Here is a 15,993-nt window from a genome sequence, read left to right on the forward strand (position 1 = left end):
TATATTCAGCGTCAGGCACGGCAGAGAGCTTTTGTTTCTTTTTGTTTGATGTGTACCTGTAACTAATCTCCTGTGGACCAGATAATCCAGTGATTGACGCATCATCGATCTACGTAACTGGGACACGATTACCTGCAAGCAAGATGGTGAGCCTGACCATCCGATGACGTTAGTCACCTCTTAGGACAAGCATGGGCTGCTGCAGATCAATTCCAACCCGAATCGTCACGGATAGAAAACCACGTTGTTAAATTCCCGAGCGGGTATTGTGTCGGCAAACCAGGGATTATAATCAGGACGAATCGTAAGTTCGGACAATGATCATAAGTTTCTGCCACGCTCAAGAGAGGCCGCCATTACGTTGCCTTCGTAATGCCAGCCGTCACGCTACAGACCTGCTTAATCGTGTGGTGCACGTCAGTCTCAAGGTCGACATGAGTGCTGCTCCGTCTGTCAGTCACTCCTTGCTGCTTGACATGGCGGTGCTGGTTGCGTTAATTCTCGTCCTGACTTGTGGAGGTATGTGATGCCTGTTTATGACATTATTTCCCTACTTGTTGAATCGTAACACGATCGTATTTGTATGTAATCTTTTATATCTGTCTTTAAAAGGTTATGGATAAGTTATGAGAGCATCTTTCCCTTAACTGTTTGTTTGTTTGTTGTTCGTGAACTTGAGGACCAACCATTTTGTTTAGTGAGTGAGTGAGTGAGTATGGTTTTACGCCCCTTTTAGCAATATTCCAGCAATATCACGGCGGGGGACACCAGAAATGGGCTTCACACATTGTACCCATGTCGGGAATCGAACCCGGGTCTTCGGCGTGACGAGCGAACGCTTAAACCACTAGGCTACCTGACCTCCCCTTTTGTTTAGTACAATAAGATATATGAAATGACACACACACGTGTATTATTCAAATAGGCTGATATATCTATTACATTTCCTTCTTGTTTGCATTGAAAATTTCATACACGTTCCTTCATACACGTTCCGGGGCGGTCGGGTAGACTAGTGGTTAAAGCGTTGGCTCGTCACGCCGAAGACCCGGGTTCGATTCCCGCCATGGGTACAATGTGTGAAGCCCATTTCTGGTGTCCCCCGCCGTGATATTGCTGGAGTATTGCTAAAAGCGGCGTAAAACCATACTCACTCACTCATACACGTTCCTGCAACAAGTTGGGACCCGGGGTAGATAGTGTCCGCATTGTTGGTCTATCGTAAGACTAATTTTTTGTTTTGTTTGTTTGTTATTTAACGCTACACTAGCCCAGACTAATGGGCGTTTTATAGTGCTAGTCCGCTTATATGCCATGCAGCAATATAACATGAATACCAAACTCGGACAGGTGTACTGTCTTCGTTTACCCCCTTAATGGCTTAATACGTGAGTGTGTATCGTTCCAGCAATATCTGGGGGCACAGGTGGCCCAGTCGTCTAAGGCGCCGCGATTCGCTGTGCAGAGTTGCGTCCCTTGGGCACGCCAGAAACCTATGATTGTGGGTTCGAATCCCGGTTCGCCCCGATTATATTTCTAGGTTTGTCAGCACCATACCCGTGCTCGTGGGTTTCACCGAAGTTGTAAACGTCTGAGACCTGTATCACTTCGGGCTTTCCTCCCACATTAAGCTGACACGCCGCGATATAACTGTAATACTGTTAAAAGCGGCGTTAAACCCAACTCACTCACTCACTCAAGCAATATCACGGCGTCGGACACCAGAATTGGCCTTAACACATTGCACCTATATGGGGAATCGATCTCGGGTCTTCGGCGTGACGAGCGAACGCTTAAACCACTAGGCTACCCCACCACCTCACAGAGTCAGGAATTACCACAAAACAAATACATCACTTAAATAACTACCAAATATATACTCAAACACAGTTATTTGTTTTGTTCGAACGTTAAACATTGAACGACAAACCTCTGTTATCACGAGAAACCAATGCCATGGGATACTATTGATTCCGGGGTATAATAGGTCTTCAGCAACCCATGCTTGCCGTAAGAGGCGACTAACGGGATCGGGTGGTCAGGCTCGCTGACTTGGTTGATGCATGTCATCGATCCCAACTGCGTGGATCGATGCTCATGATATGAATCACTGGATTGTCTGGTCCAGACTCGATTATATACAGACCGTCGTCATATAGATGGAATATTGCTGAGTGCGGCGTTAAACAACAAACCAACCAACCATGCACGTCGCTATATAAGTGCAATAATCTTGGACGCGACGTTAAACCCCATTTCACCTCACCTCACCTCACCTCACCTCACCTCACCTCACCTTTTGTACAGATGCACCGTCAGCTGTACTCTATATGTATATGTCAAGTATTTCATCATTTCAGCTGTCCACGCGTTCCAAAAAGACTGCTACGACCAAGCCGGGAAGTGTCAAAAAAACTTTGAGCGGGCGATCTCTCACCAAACAGAATCGAAATGTCTGTATGTAGACTATGTTTCATGTAACCATTACACAAACCGTGACCATTTGATTACTTCTCATGTAGGATTCGTCTGACAAATACAGAAATACAGAGATGATGAACAAACATTGAATAGAGAATTCGGATCCGCATGTTAGTGAATGGAGAAAATTGTGCCGAATAAAGCAATATAAAGTCGGTCGTGTAAATACAAATCCACAAAATCTTTTCAAAATTATAAGAAATATCTGCTAAATGTTTGTTTAACGCCGCACTCAGCAATATTCCAGCAATATGATGGCGGTCTGTAAATAATCGAGTCTGGACCAGACAATCCAGTGATTGACAAAATGAGCATCAATCCACGCAATTTGGATCGATGACATTCATCAACCGTGTCAGCGAGCCTGACCACCCGATCCCGTTAGTCGCCTCTTGCAGGTCATTGTACGATTACGACTGTATAATAAGCATATCTTTAGGAATCACTCTCAAGTTGTGCATATACCATGTGCTCGCGAAAATGGGAGCGTATCCTGCCCCACCGGTGGCACCCGTCACAAACACATGCAAAGACAAGTCAAATGTTCACCTGGAACAAATGGCACATGTCAAAATAGAGGATTGCATAGACATCACTTTGAAAACTGGTTCGTCAAATTTGGAAATTCCCATACACCAATATTGGGTTCAGTTCAGAATTAGAATTATATATTGATTGTATTTGGCAAATTTATATTAAAAAATATTATTCACTTTCTGTGGCCTATTGTGTTGGAACCTCTTATCTCTAGCTACACATGTATAGACATTGCATCAAGAGAATTTGTTTTATGGCGTGCCTCTTCATAAATGACATGGTAATGTAATGTTTTTATTCGGTCAAAATACCTGTTGTACAATTTGCCGAAAAGTAGCTTCATTGTAAACAGGTTCGTTGAATTCGTGCTTAAAACGTTTTGACCATTTCTTTCGTTTGTAAATAGTTTCCGTGTTTTTCCCCGACGGCGCAAGGACAAACCTCTCGATCATTTTTCTCACGCATAACCTTGATGTCCTCACTCACGCACTGCTTAAGAAGAGCCATATCTTTGACCTTCAAGCCTGTAAAATATTTCATGACGCACAGACCACAAATTAGGTCGGTCACGGAGAGTCCTTGGAGGGGTGCCCGCCTTGGCTCCTGACAGTTGCTAGGGCTAGGGCTCCGCCCCACACTGAGTTTCTAGGGCTAGGGCTCCGCCCCACACTGAGTTTCTAGGGCGAGGGCTCTGCCCCACACAGAGTTTCTAGGGCTAGGGCTCCGCCCCACACTGAGTTTCTAGGGCGAGGGTTCTGCCCCACACTGAGTTTCTAGGGCGAGGGCTCTGCCCCACAATGAGTTTCTAGGGCTAGGGCTCTGCACCACACTGAGTTTCTAGGGCGAGGGCTCTGCCCCACACTGAGTTTCTAGGGCGAGGGCTCTGCCCCACACTGAGTTTCTAGGGCTAGGGCTCCGCCCCACACTGAGTTTCTAGGGCTAGGGCTCCGCCCCACACTGAGTATCTAGGGCTAGGGGTCTGCCCCACACAATGAGTTTCTAGGGCTAGGGCTAGGGCTCCGCCCCACACTGAGTTTCTAGGGCGAGGGCTCTGCACCACACTGAATTTCTAGGGCTAGGGCTCTGCCCCACACAATGAGTTTCTAGGGCTAGGGCTCCGCCCCTCACTGAGTTTCTAGGGCTAGGGCTCCGCCCCACACTGAGTTTCTAGGGCTAGGGCTCCGCCCCACACTGAGTTTCTAGGGCTAGGGCTCCGCCCCACACTGAGTTTCTAGGGCGAGGGCTCTGCACCACACTGAGTTTCTAGGGATAGGGCTCCGCCCCACACTGAGTTTCTAGGGCTAGGGCTCCGCCCCACACACTGAGTTTCTAGGGCTAGGGCTCCGCCCCACACTGAGTTTCTAGGGCTAGGGCTCCGCCCCACACTGAGTTTCTAGGGCGAGGGCTCTGCACCACACTGAGTTTCTAGGGCTAGGGCTCCGCCCCACACTGAGTTTCTAGGGCTAGGGCTCCGCCCCACACAATGAGTTTCTAGGGCTAGGGCTCCGCCCCACACTGAGTTTCTAGGGCGAGGGCTCTGCACCACACTGAGTTTCTAGGGCTAGTGCTCTGCCCCACACAATGAGTTTCTAGGGCTAGGGCTCCGCCCCACACTGAGTTTCTAGGGCTAGGGCTCCGCCCCACACTGAGTTTCTAGGGCTAGGGCTCCGCCCCACACTGAGTTTCTAGGGCGAGGGCTCTGCACCACACTGAGTTTCTAGGGCTAGGGCTCTGCCCAACACAATGAGTTTCTAGGTCTAGGGCTCCGCTCCACACTGAGTTTCTAGGGCTAGGGCTCCGCCCCACACTGAGTTTCTAGGGCGAGTGCTCTGCACCACACTGAGTTTCTAGGGCTAGGGCTCCGCCCCACACTGAGGTTCTAGGGCTAGGGCTCCGCCCCACACTGAGTTTCTAGGGCGAGGGCTCTGCCCAACACTGAGTTTCTAGGGCTAGGGCTCCGCCCCACACTGAGTTTCTAGGGCGAGGGCTCTGCACCACACTGAGTTTCTAGGGCGAGGGCTCTGCACCACACTGAGTTTCTAGGGCTAGGGCTCCGCCCCACACTGAGTTTCTAGGGCTAGGGCTCCGCCCCACACTGAGTTTCTAGGGCTAGGGCTCCGCCCCACACTGAGTTTCTAGGGCGAGGGTTCTGCCCCACACTGAGTTTCTAGGGCGAGGGCTCTGCCCCACACTGAGTTTCTAGGGCGAGGGCTCCGCCCCACACTGAGTTTCTAGGGCTAGGGCTCCGCCCCACACTGAGTTTCTAGGGCTAGGACTCCGCCCCACACGGAAACACATGTGGCGTCTCCTTTGGCAAGTGACTTTGTTCGTAATGTGCCTCTGTTCACCCAGTAGTGATCGGGTACCCGGTAGTATGAGATGGTTATTAACCTTCTAGCGCCTCACAGGCAGCTTGGGTTGTATACTCCCCAGGGAGCTGAGAATGATTCTTGCGTGTGCACTGATCCACCGACCGGGGTAATTATCGCGCTTTGAGCATGCGCCAGGCTTAACAGGCTTCTCCACCCCAGTATAGTGAGTGAGAGTTTGGTTTAACGCCGCTTTTAACAGTATTCCAGTTATATCACGGAGTGTCAGCTTAATGTGGGAGGTAAGCCCGAAGTGATGCAGGTTTACCACGCAACTCTGCACGCCGAATCGCGGCGCCTTAGACGACTGGGCCAACCGTGCCCCCCCCCCTCCTCACCACCACCACTCCAGTATAACTACACCTGATATCTACCTTACTGTATAAACATTGCCTCCTACCTGTATACATACTTGTCAGCCACTCTCTGTACAACACCGAAAACAGTGTTAGAACATACACCGAAACGTCGCTCTTAATTGTAATAAAAAAGTTGTTCATCCATAAATCTTATCCTTACCTAGTACTCCAACTTCTAAACGCCTATCAAAGAAAGTGATCAAAATATACTCAACGACAAAAGTTCCTGTGACGCCAATAATTAAGTGTATTTTTCAAACAAGTAAAGTTTGGTTTTCAATATTGTAGTACATGTATGGAATCAAGTCACAAAAACGCAACTGCTACAGAAAAGCATGCATTCCATGCAAAAGTTGACTTTTATGCAAGATCCATGCACTTCACTGCCCAAGAATGGGTCTAAAAACATGTGCGTTAACGGGATTCCATATGCATTGTTTAGCATCGTGCTGACAACAACCACTCAGAAAAACAACAAAATTGCGCAATTATTCAACATTAAGAAATGCCACGCCTGTCCGAAAATGAGCGTCTGCGAGCCATTGGTATGCTTGAAGCAGGATCGAGTCAACATGATGTTGCAAGACAATTTAACGTCCACAGAAACACCATTTGGTGTTTTTGGCAACGTTGGCAACATACGAATGCATTCAGAGACCATCCTCGGAGTGACAGGCAACGCGTAACCAATAATCGACAAGACAACTGGATTCGAACAATACACCTACGAAATCGATTCCAGCCAGCAACAGTGACTGCTAGATGCATCCCTGTCCTTGGACGAATATCTTCACAAACCGTACGTCGCCGCCTCAGATGTACATGGATTGTCGCCAGAAGACCCGCCAGACGTCCCATTTGACAGGAAACCACCGTCAAGCACGTCTACAGTGGTGCAGACAGCGTCTACGTTGGACGGTCATGCAGTGGGGACAAGTTCTATTCACTGACCACAGCCACAGCGATGGATGGATTCGAGTGTACCGACGTCGGGGTGAACGTTACGTCAATCATTGTATCATGGAAGAAGATCGATTCGGGGGCGGCAGCGTTATGGTATGGTGTGGGATTACAGCAAGACAGAGGTCCCGTTTGATAGTGGTAGAGGGAAATCTCAACAGACGGCGCTACCGCGACGAGATCATCGGCCCTGTTGTTCTATCGTTTTTGCGTCGTCATGGCCCAGGCATTACCTTTCAACATGACAACGCCCGGCCTCATATTGCTCGACTTGTTCAGGAATCTCTTCAACAAAACAACGTGAATGTCATCCCCTGGCCGACTCGCTCCCCTGATCTCTCATTAATTGAGCACATGTGGGATGAGATAGATCGGCGCCTTCGACGTCAACCACGTGTTCCACAGACACTCCAGGAACTTCGAAACATGCTCCAGCAGATATGGACAGATATCCCACAGGACTTTGTGCGACGCATGGTCCATTCCATGAGACGAAGATGTACTGCTTGCATTGCAACCAGAGGTGGACACACACGCTATTGATTTGTAAATTGACATGTTGGAATGTTCATTTTTTGTTTTATGAAATCACGCATTTTCTGAAGTCAGTATGGCAAATTAAACCATTTGAACACTCACAGGAGTCTTTTATCTGTTGCAAACCGAAATTGTTTCAGATTTGGTAAAAAACATTACTTTGCATTAAATCTTATTCAATGTCACAGGAACTTTTGTTGTTCAGTATATCATAGCCGGACAACATGAGTCGCAAATATCATAAGATTCCATAGGACGTTATGGGCAGAATCACTCTCCTACCCAGAGTTCCATGCGGCCGGCAGCCAGCTAGCACAGTACCTCTCCCACAGGCAAGCGCCATGTGACGATTCGTCACATCTTTCACAGTCCATTCAAGATATTGCATATGCTTTTCATCCGTTTCATTTCTGACAAGTCTACACATTTTCATAAACAAATGTCAAAGAATGGTTAACTTTCATTGAGAAAGTATGCAAATACGTAAACATCTACTTGTTTGTGCGTAGTGATCCTATGTTTACATTGGTTGTACGGCTCCACGTGCTGTCATCGAAGCCCAACGGAGAGCTAGCGACACGGTCACTTTGATGCATAAATATATATTGTCATGCAACTCACTGTCGCAGTTGTAGTAGCATATCTATATAGTTATGCAAAACAATATGTAAAGCCCCCCCCCCCCCCCCCCCCCCCCCAAATACTTGCATTAGTCCGTTCTATACTTATTCCTGAAAAAAGCGCGTTTGTTTACAAACAAGAGAAAAGTCCGGTCACGTGATATGCAAATTAGCCTGTGGCAGTGGTGTTATGCTGAGTCACCACTGCGACGGAGTGTGGGGCAGAATTCTATGAATGGATCACTTAAAACCAGGTGTTCGAAAAAATGGGCTGATTGTCCTTCCCATCCGGAACACCCTGTGCTGATATCAGGTGTGACAGACCAACGCTTTAACCATCAGGCTAACCCAGTGCCCACTGATCTAATGATGTATTTGCTGTTGTAGGTATTACCAAAGCCTGTTGAGATGCTTTTCAAACTCAACCTCCATGAGTCGTCAGTGTAAAGTAACTGCCTTGACAAGAACGAAAAGATCTTGCAATAAACTCCAGTGTGACAAAGGTAAGTGTCAACCACAGGCTTGTCAGGGCTGTACGCGAGTGGTTTACTGTTTACAGGCCATGGTCATTTATCCCAATTGCGTGGATCGATGCTCATAGGTCTATCACTGGATTGTCTGGTCCAGTCTCACTTATTTACAGACCGCCGTCATATATTGCGATATTGCTGAGTGCGGCGTTAAACAACAAACAAACAAAACAAATCCTGTCTACTAATAATATATTGTTCAAAACAGAATATGTAGACAGAAATACATTTAGCCTTTGTGACAGACAAAGAAACGTTTGAACACATGTTTTGGGATTGCAGCAAAGCAAAAATAGTCTGGACATAACTGAAACTTTGACTAGAAACCACCGCTCAAATCAAAGTAATATCATTGTGTTTTGCTTGGCTACCAATCCGGAAGTAATGACCCATAAATCTTATAATCATTCTTTGCAAAAATGTTATTTTTTCTCGTAAAGATACAAAACATATTCCATCGTTCCAGATCTTCCAGAATGAACTTAAGCAGTATTACTCCATCTCGAAGTGTACAGCACTTATGGGTGGGAGTTCAGAGTCTATCAATTTTGCTTATCATGCACTTTTTCTGTAACAAGGTCATTGCTTTTATGTTTGTAAAGACTATATTAAATGCAACAAATACAAAATTATTTAACAAAATATTTGTCAATGATGCGTCAAATTTGGAAATGTCCTCCACGTGGCTACCATTAACCTTTTTGAAAGCTATGGTGAGGCTTTGAATGTTGTAACTTGACCAAACAGCTTCTGAACAGGGATCGAATGACACTCTTTGGAATCGTTGTAGAAGGAGCATGCTTGGTTGTACCTCAAAATGGTGAAATGTAAACACTAAAGGCTGGACCAGCAGGATACTGCTCGACATTAAGGGAACTCACCTCACAGGCTGATTCGCGTGATTTTGTTTTTTTTAGGCAGGTGCACTAAGGGTGACTGGTTCCTGGAAAGTAATACCCCCAACATGATGGGAAAGAGGGGTAAGTATAAGTATTCCACACTTGAGGGGAGGGGGATACAGCACCACAAAGCTTGTGTTTTTATGTTGGAAGGGGGTTGTGGGGGGGGGGGGGGGGGGGGGGGAGGGGGGGGGGGGGGGGGGGGGGGGGGTGTCAAGAATTGTTGGTTCGTGATTAAGTTAATAATCCCCGTAGAACCAGGATGTATCCCCAGCACTCTATTCTCGTCTAAAAAGTTGAATAATTAGGTCCCCCGCAAACTATGCTTGTCAAAGAGGCGACTAACGGATTAGGTGGTCAGACTCTCTGACTTGGTTCATCGCATATCGTTGTATCTCAATTGCGTGGATCGATGCTCTTGATGTCAATCACTGGTTTGTCTGGTCCTATTTACAGCACGCGGCATATAGCTCGCTGAACAGCAAGCAAACTATAAGGATAGTTGGAGGCAGGGAACTTGTTTCAAAGTCGCCTGAGATATGTTTGCCCAACCTTGGGTGATAACATCCAACTGCAAGTGGTTAGGAATTTCCTATTAGGGTGACCCGTGAAGATCCGGGGTAAAATAGGTCTTCAGCAACCCATGCTTGCCGTAAAAGGCGACAATGCTTGTCGTAAAAGGCGACAATGCTTGTCGTAAGAGGCGACTAACGGGTGGTCAAGCTCGCTGACTTGGTGATTCATGTCATCGATCCCAATTGCGTGGATCGGTGCTAATGATGTCAATCACTGGATTGTCTGGTTCAGGCTCGATTATTTACAGACCGCCGTCATATAGCGGGAATATTGCTGACTGTGGCGTTAAAACAACAAACAAAACAAACAGAGAACGGTAGGGTTCGCACAAAGTTCATGCACGGAGTGTGGCTCATTTCACTTCCGTCAGTTATACACGGCCTCTTTTGATTGGCTGACTAAATTTAGACGCAAGACATCAGTACACCGCATATCGGTCTAATGTATTTTCAGTTAATGGCGGAACGTAGTGTTCACATACCTGTGGACCGCCTCCGTGGTGTAGTGGTAGAGCGTTCACCCGGAGAGTGGAAGGTCCGGGGTTCGATCCCCGGCCGCGTCATTAAAGACATTAAAACATTAAAAGACATTAAAAGATGGTACTTGTTGTTAGCCTGTCTGGCACTCGGCATTAAGGGGCTAACCCAATTTCACCTCACCTCACCTCACCTCACCTCACATACCTGTGAAGTAGTGACAATCTTTTCTGGGCACATTTTGCTTGCTGTTTTAAATATAATGTTCTTGTACAGAGGCATGTCATGAAGACAAGGAGTGTCTGAAAAGAGCAAACACCGCCCATGGTGTTGCGTCCAACAACAAAAATTGCAGGTAGGGTCAGAGCCCCATGGCGACTGGGTGGATGGTACGGGTACTGGGGTGTTTACCACTGGGCTCGTCTCGACCATAGAAGGGATCTCAGCCAGCAGTGAGAGGAATCCATGTTGGAAATAAGAGTTTCAATCGTTCACAGACCCGTGAAGATTCCACGATATGAAAAGGTCTTCAGCAACCCATACTTGCCGTAAAAGGCGATTATGCTTGTCGTAAAAGGCGACTATGCTTGTCGTAAAAGGCGACTAACGGGATCGGGTGGTCAGGCTTGCTAACTTGGTTGATACATGTCATCGATCCCAAAAGCGTGGATCGATGCTCATGCTGTCAATCACTGGATTGTCTGGTCCAGACTCTATTATTTACAGACCGCCGTCATATAGCCGGAATATTGCTGAGTGCGGCGTTAAACAACAAACAAACAAACAAACACTCGTTCACATGACCATTAAGCACCATAATCTGGTTTGACCCTTGTATAAGATTATATGGAGGTTAAGACATGTTTAACCCGTTTCATTTTACCAGTGTTAACAAACCCCTCAGAATTACGGGTATAACTGGTCCCCAGCAACCTATTCTTGTCTTTAGGGGCGATTTAAGGGATGGGGTGGTCAGGCCCGGTGGGTTGACTTGGTTGACTTGGTTGACAGCGTGTCAACGCAACCCGACGACGTGGATCGTTGCTCATAATATCAACATTGGTTTGTCTGGTCAAGACATTTATTTACCGGCCGTCATCATATGTCTGAAATATTGCTGAGTGCAGCGTTAAACAACAAACAAAAGACGACTACCACTTTCACACTTCAAACAAACCTACGAACACTCAAACCTTGTCGTCTCCTTCAAGATGGCCCAAAATCTAAGTAATTAAGAGAGATTATCAACCTGCCCAATACTGAGGTAAGTGGTCCAAAAATTGCATTGGGTATTAACCTATTGACAGTGTGTGCTATGTCTGAACACCCAGTCGTCCGGATGTTGTATCCAGTGATCGACTAATGTGGAACTGAGACGTTCTCTCCAAGACTGATGTTCGTAATAATAAACTAATATACTATTTAACTCACTCACTCATTAGTCATAACAAAGCATATTCTGTGGTACAAAAGCGTCTTTCGGGTTGTGTATGATGAATGAATATTTATTCCGTTGTTTCGGTATTTGTTACCTTGTTTCAGCATTTACCAAGAGGACTTCCGGTGTTATGATGCGATCCCGAAGACCTGCAACTTTGCCAAGAAAGTGGCCTCCCAGAAGCAGAAGTGTATTAGGAACTGCGAGTCAGTGAAGGTCCCCGTCAACGGTAAGGTCACACGCTATACGAGTGAGTGAGGGAATGGCGTTACAAAAAGTCTGCTTTGTCTCTACGTTAATATCATCGTACATCGACAACGCGGAGGTTTGCTCATACTATCATACCCTGGTTTGTCTGGTCCAGAACCAGTTATTTACAGGACGATGTGATGTTTCTGAGTGAGTGGGTGTTTGTTGTTTAACGCTGCACTCAGCAATATTCCAGCTATATGACGGCGGTCTGTAAAATATGACGAGTGTGGCGCTAAACAGCATAGAGGATGGTTTGTATACAATGTTGCGTCCCATTGCTGGAGCATTCACTCAACTTTAGATGAATGACAACCTCTGCAGATCCGGTTTCGCAGAGCGTAGGACCTCCATAAGATTATGGTGAGTGATTGGGTGAGTTTGGTTTATCGCCGCTTTGAACAATATTCAATTATATCACTGAGTGTCTGATTCATGTGGGTGGAAAGCCTCAAGTGATGCAGATATTAGACGTTATCGGTTTTAGTGAATTGCGCGAGCATGGTGTGGTGCTGACAAACCTAGAAATATTGGTATCATGTGGAATTCCGTGTTTCGAATCCACGATCATAAGTTTCTGACACGCCCAAGGGACGCTACTCTGCACAGCAAATTACATGCTTCGTCTTAGATGAGTGGGCCCCATGTCATTCCGTTGAGGTAAAAGAAAACTTGAAAACACACTTGACATCATTTACATCTATCTCTATCCAGATATGTCTGTACATATTGTTACCCGGTGATTTCAAAATTAAGACGCAGAGCTTGACCCAGAAATCAATACGTAGATTTATTTTGTGTCACCAGTAAATGACCATACACGTGTAATAATAGTTTTAGGTTTATGGGATAAATAGGTGGCAGCAGTAACAAGTGCATGAAGCAATATGCCCTAGAATTCAAGTACTCACGAGTGTCCTCAATTTTGTCACTGTTAAATGGCGTGAAACAGGCATTTTCTGTTCTTGAATGCGCAGTAGTGTTGAAAGCTGGTAGCTATATTGCTGTCTTCAGATAGGTATCCAATTAGAACATGGCAAGTAGATAAGACTCAAGTCAGGTCGCTCGGTGAAAGCCAGCCTTCTAGAAATGCCACATTCCGAAACTTCTTGAACGATCACGCTTGCAATGTTTGTAAACAACCAAGGGAGAAAATTCTAATCACACTTTTTGTTTTTTTTAGAGAATCATGTTTTTATCATCATTAGATAGACGTTTTTTTATTTGTTCTTTCAAACATGGATATATATATTGTACGTGTTGGCAGGCACCAAACAAATACCAAAATATTTAATATTATCCCATTATGTAGACAATGTAACTTTAATGTCGTCGAAGATGAATGAAGCAAAAATGATAATTTAAAGAAAATATATATTCCATCTCTATTTATATATCGTTCCATATTAATAAGAAATTAATCCTTATAAAAAACTTTAACCACTTCCACATTGCCATGTATTCTGTACTATGGGCCTGTGCCATTATACGTTGTTATAGGAATAAACTGAACGGTTACAATCAGAAAACTACAAGACTAGACATTTTACGAGCGCTTCAATCATTTGCTGTCACTGCCACTCACTACAAATGAATCCATGACAATATCTGTGAATAACAATTCTGTTTATGACCCCAAGACTATCAGAAACGATTATTTAGTTTTTCTAAGTGATTTTTTTGTCTCAAAGAAAAGAGGTTGCATCTTTCTACAACTGTATTAGCTGTTAGGATATACGAGGGGCGTTCAATAAGTTTTGCAACTTCAATATAAGATCTAGTCGCAGAATATCTTTTGCATTTTTATTTTTCAATATAATCCCCATTCACCTCAATACACTTATTCCATTTGTCCATCAAGCTTTTAATTCATATTTTCATAGAACTCCGTTGATTGGCCCTCTAACCACGCCTCTGTGGCAGCCTTTATGTCCTCGTCATCCTGGAAGTCCTACAGTTAACTCACCCACCCTACAGCCCAGACTTGGCCCCCAAATGACTATTTCCTGTTCCGACAAATGAAATATGCCCTACATATGGAAGACGCTTCTACGATGACGAGGACATACCTGGTGGCCATTCAAAGTATGTTGTTGATTAACTATATATATGTAAAACAGCACAAAATTTGATAGGTGCTGTTGTTTCGTATCAATCTTTCTCCCTATCTATCTTTTTTAATTTCTCTCTAAATATGTACAACCGTCACAGTTACCCTATTATGATAAAATAGAAGTCTCGAACGTTAAATTCCTTTGCATAATAAGAAATTGTTATGGCGTAACGCTGGGGCAATGGGCTAATAAAATATTTGTTCTTCAGTACAAACTGAAGTTAGGAAAGTTTTTGATACCAACGCTCTTAGGTTTCACTTTTTCATGTCAGTTTTTTTTACTGTTGTTTTCAGAAAACTGTGAAAGGAAGGATGTACCCCGATCAAACAGTCCCGTTCCCAACCTTTCTGCTTCCATGACAACAATATCTCCAGTTGTAAATGATAGAGGTATCGCAGGAGGGGAAACGCAAACTGCGTTTCAGAACGTCACACGGACGGACGTCACAGGTCACGACAACGTACCACATTTTGCGCGAAACATCACGGACACCGGAAATGACGTCAATACGACGTCACCTCTTTCCCGTGAAAGTAAATCAGGTGCTGGTTTAATGTGGGCACCTGTCGGCGTTGCGGAAGTCCTGCTTGTGTGGACACTGGGATATTTACTGTAACAAACACCTGACACAACACGTCTTACTTTTAGCTCACCTGATTGAAAGTCAAGTGAGCTTATGTCGTAGCCTGTGCGTCGTCGGTCGTCCATCGAAAACATTTTTATCTCTGAAACCACTGCGGAAACTTGGTATGCATGTTTCTACCACTGATTTCACGGCAGCCATATTTTTAGCAAATAATGAAACTTGGTATATGTGTAGTAATGGGGCTGAACATGTATATTCCGGGGCTTGTTTTTCAAATATTATTTCTTTACCTTTGAACTTTGACCATGTTCTTAATTACAGTAAAGTACGGTTATAACGAACGCAAAGGGTCACTAATTGTAGTTCGTTATAACCGTAGTTCGTTATAATCATGAATACAGTAAATGGACGGGATCAAAACACATTTCGTTATATCCGTCTGTTCGTTATAAGCGTGTTCGTTATAATCGTAGTTACTGTATCTTAATTGTTCGAACCATTGAAAATCCCTGAACATGTTAAAAAGATCGAATCCGATTTTCACATCAACAAAGGCAATTGCACAGCCATATAGATAAGAGAACTGAAATATTCCCTGAAAGATTAGGACAGTAAGGTGTTTCATGTCACATGATATGAGAAGGTCATTTGGTAATAGGTGCCGACTACGCAAGACTTTGCTTTTGTCAAAGGTCATGGAAATGGCGATAATGGGGCTGCTTCTGTTAAGCATGTCATTAAAACAATTTTCTATTTTCTGAAAATTATTCCTGAGACACTACTGCCTGAATTATTCCGAATGTCTGATGATTGTTTGCTATAGTGAGGAGTTTATCTTTTGTGAAACAATATGGAAACCTTGTAAGTACATGTTATTTTCATAATTGTAAATTAAGAGACATTGTTGAATTTTGTTAAATATTTGAGATTTGTTTGAAAAATATCTATGTTGAAAATAATTTCAATGGAGACGGCCACTTACATCTGACTATTATGACATTCAGAACTGTTGACTACATAACAAGGTGAGCTGCAGTACCGTGGCACAAGTTTCCTTGCGAATACAATATGTTTGATGTAACAAGTGTATTCTTAACGATTTACATGCAAATAAACGTCAGGTTTACATTAAACTGTTTGCTGATCCGAATAGATGTTGTTGTTGGTATTGATCAGTATCATTAAAATCACATATTTAGCCGTGTCTGAGTAAAAGGTCTGATTTTAATTTTTAATGAGAGATTACCTTGGGGATTTGTCAC

The 15,993-nt window shown here is 44.6% G+C and overlaps 1 protein-coding gene across 1 annotated transcript; it reads left to right on the forward strand.

The window, feature by feature from the left end:
• Positions 1-468: 468 nt before the first annotated feature.
• Positions 469-15,864, forward strand: LOC124144021. Its single transcript, XM_046513232.2, has 7 exons — positions 469-519; positions 2,361-2,457; positions 8,251-8,366; positions 9,311-9,373; positions 10,621-10,699; positions 11,887-12,011; positions 14,439-15,864. The coding sequence occupies exons 1-7, from the start codon at positions 477-479 to the stop codon at positions 14,759-14,761; spliced, it is 846 nt and encodes a 281-aa protein (XP_046369188.2). The 5' UTR covers positions 469-476; the 3' UTR covers positions 14,762-15,864.
• The last annotated feature ends 129 nt before the right edge of the window (positions 15,865-15,993 follow it).

The sequence above is a fragment of the Haliotis rufescens genome, unplaced genomic scaffold (genome assembly GCF_023055435.1).
Source record: "Haliotis rufescens isolate VD_foot unplaced genomic scaffold, xgHalRufe1.0.p SCAF_6, whole genome shotgun sequence".
NCBI classification, from domain to species: domain Eukaryota; kingdom Metazoa; phylum Mollusca; class Gastropoda; order Lepetellida; family Haliotidae; genus Haliotis; species Haliotis rufescens.

Coding starts and splice junctions, on each gene's coding strand:
- LOC124144021 (XM_046513232.2), top strand. CDS start 477: ATGGCGGTGCTGGTTGCGTTAATTCTCGTCCTGACTTGTGGAG. Junction 9,374..10,620: donor CAACATGATGGGAAAGAGGG/GTAAGTATAAGT, acceptor GTTCTTGTACAG/AGGCATGTCATGAAGACAAG. Junction 12,012..14,438: donor AGTGAAGGTCCCCGTCAACG/GTAAGGTCACAC, acceptor TGTTGTTTTCAG/AAAACTGTGAAAGGAAGGAT.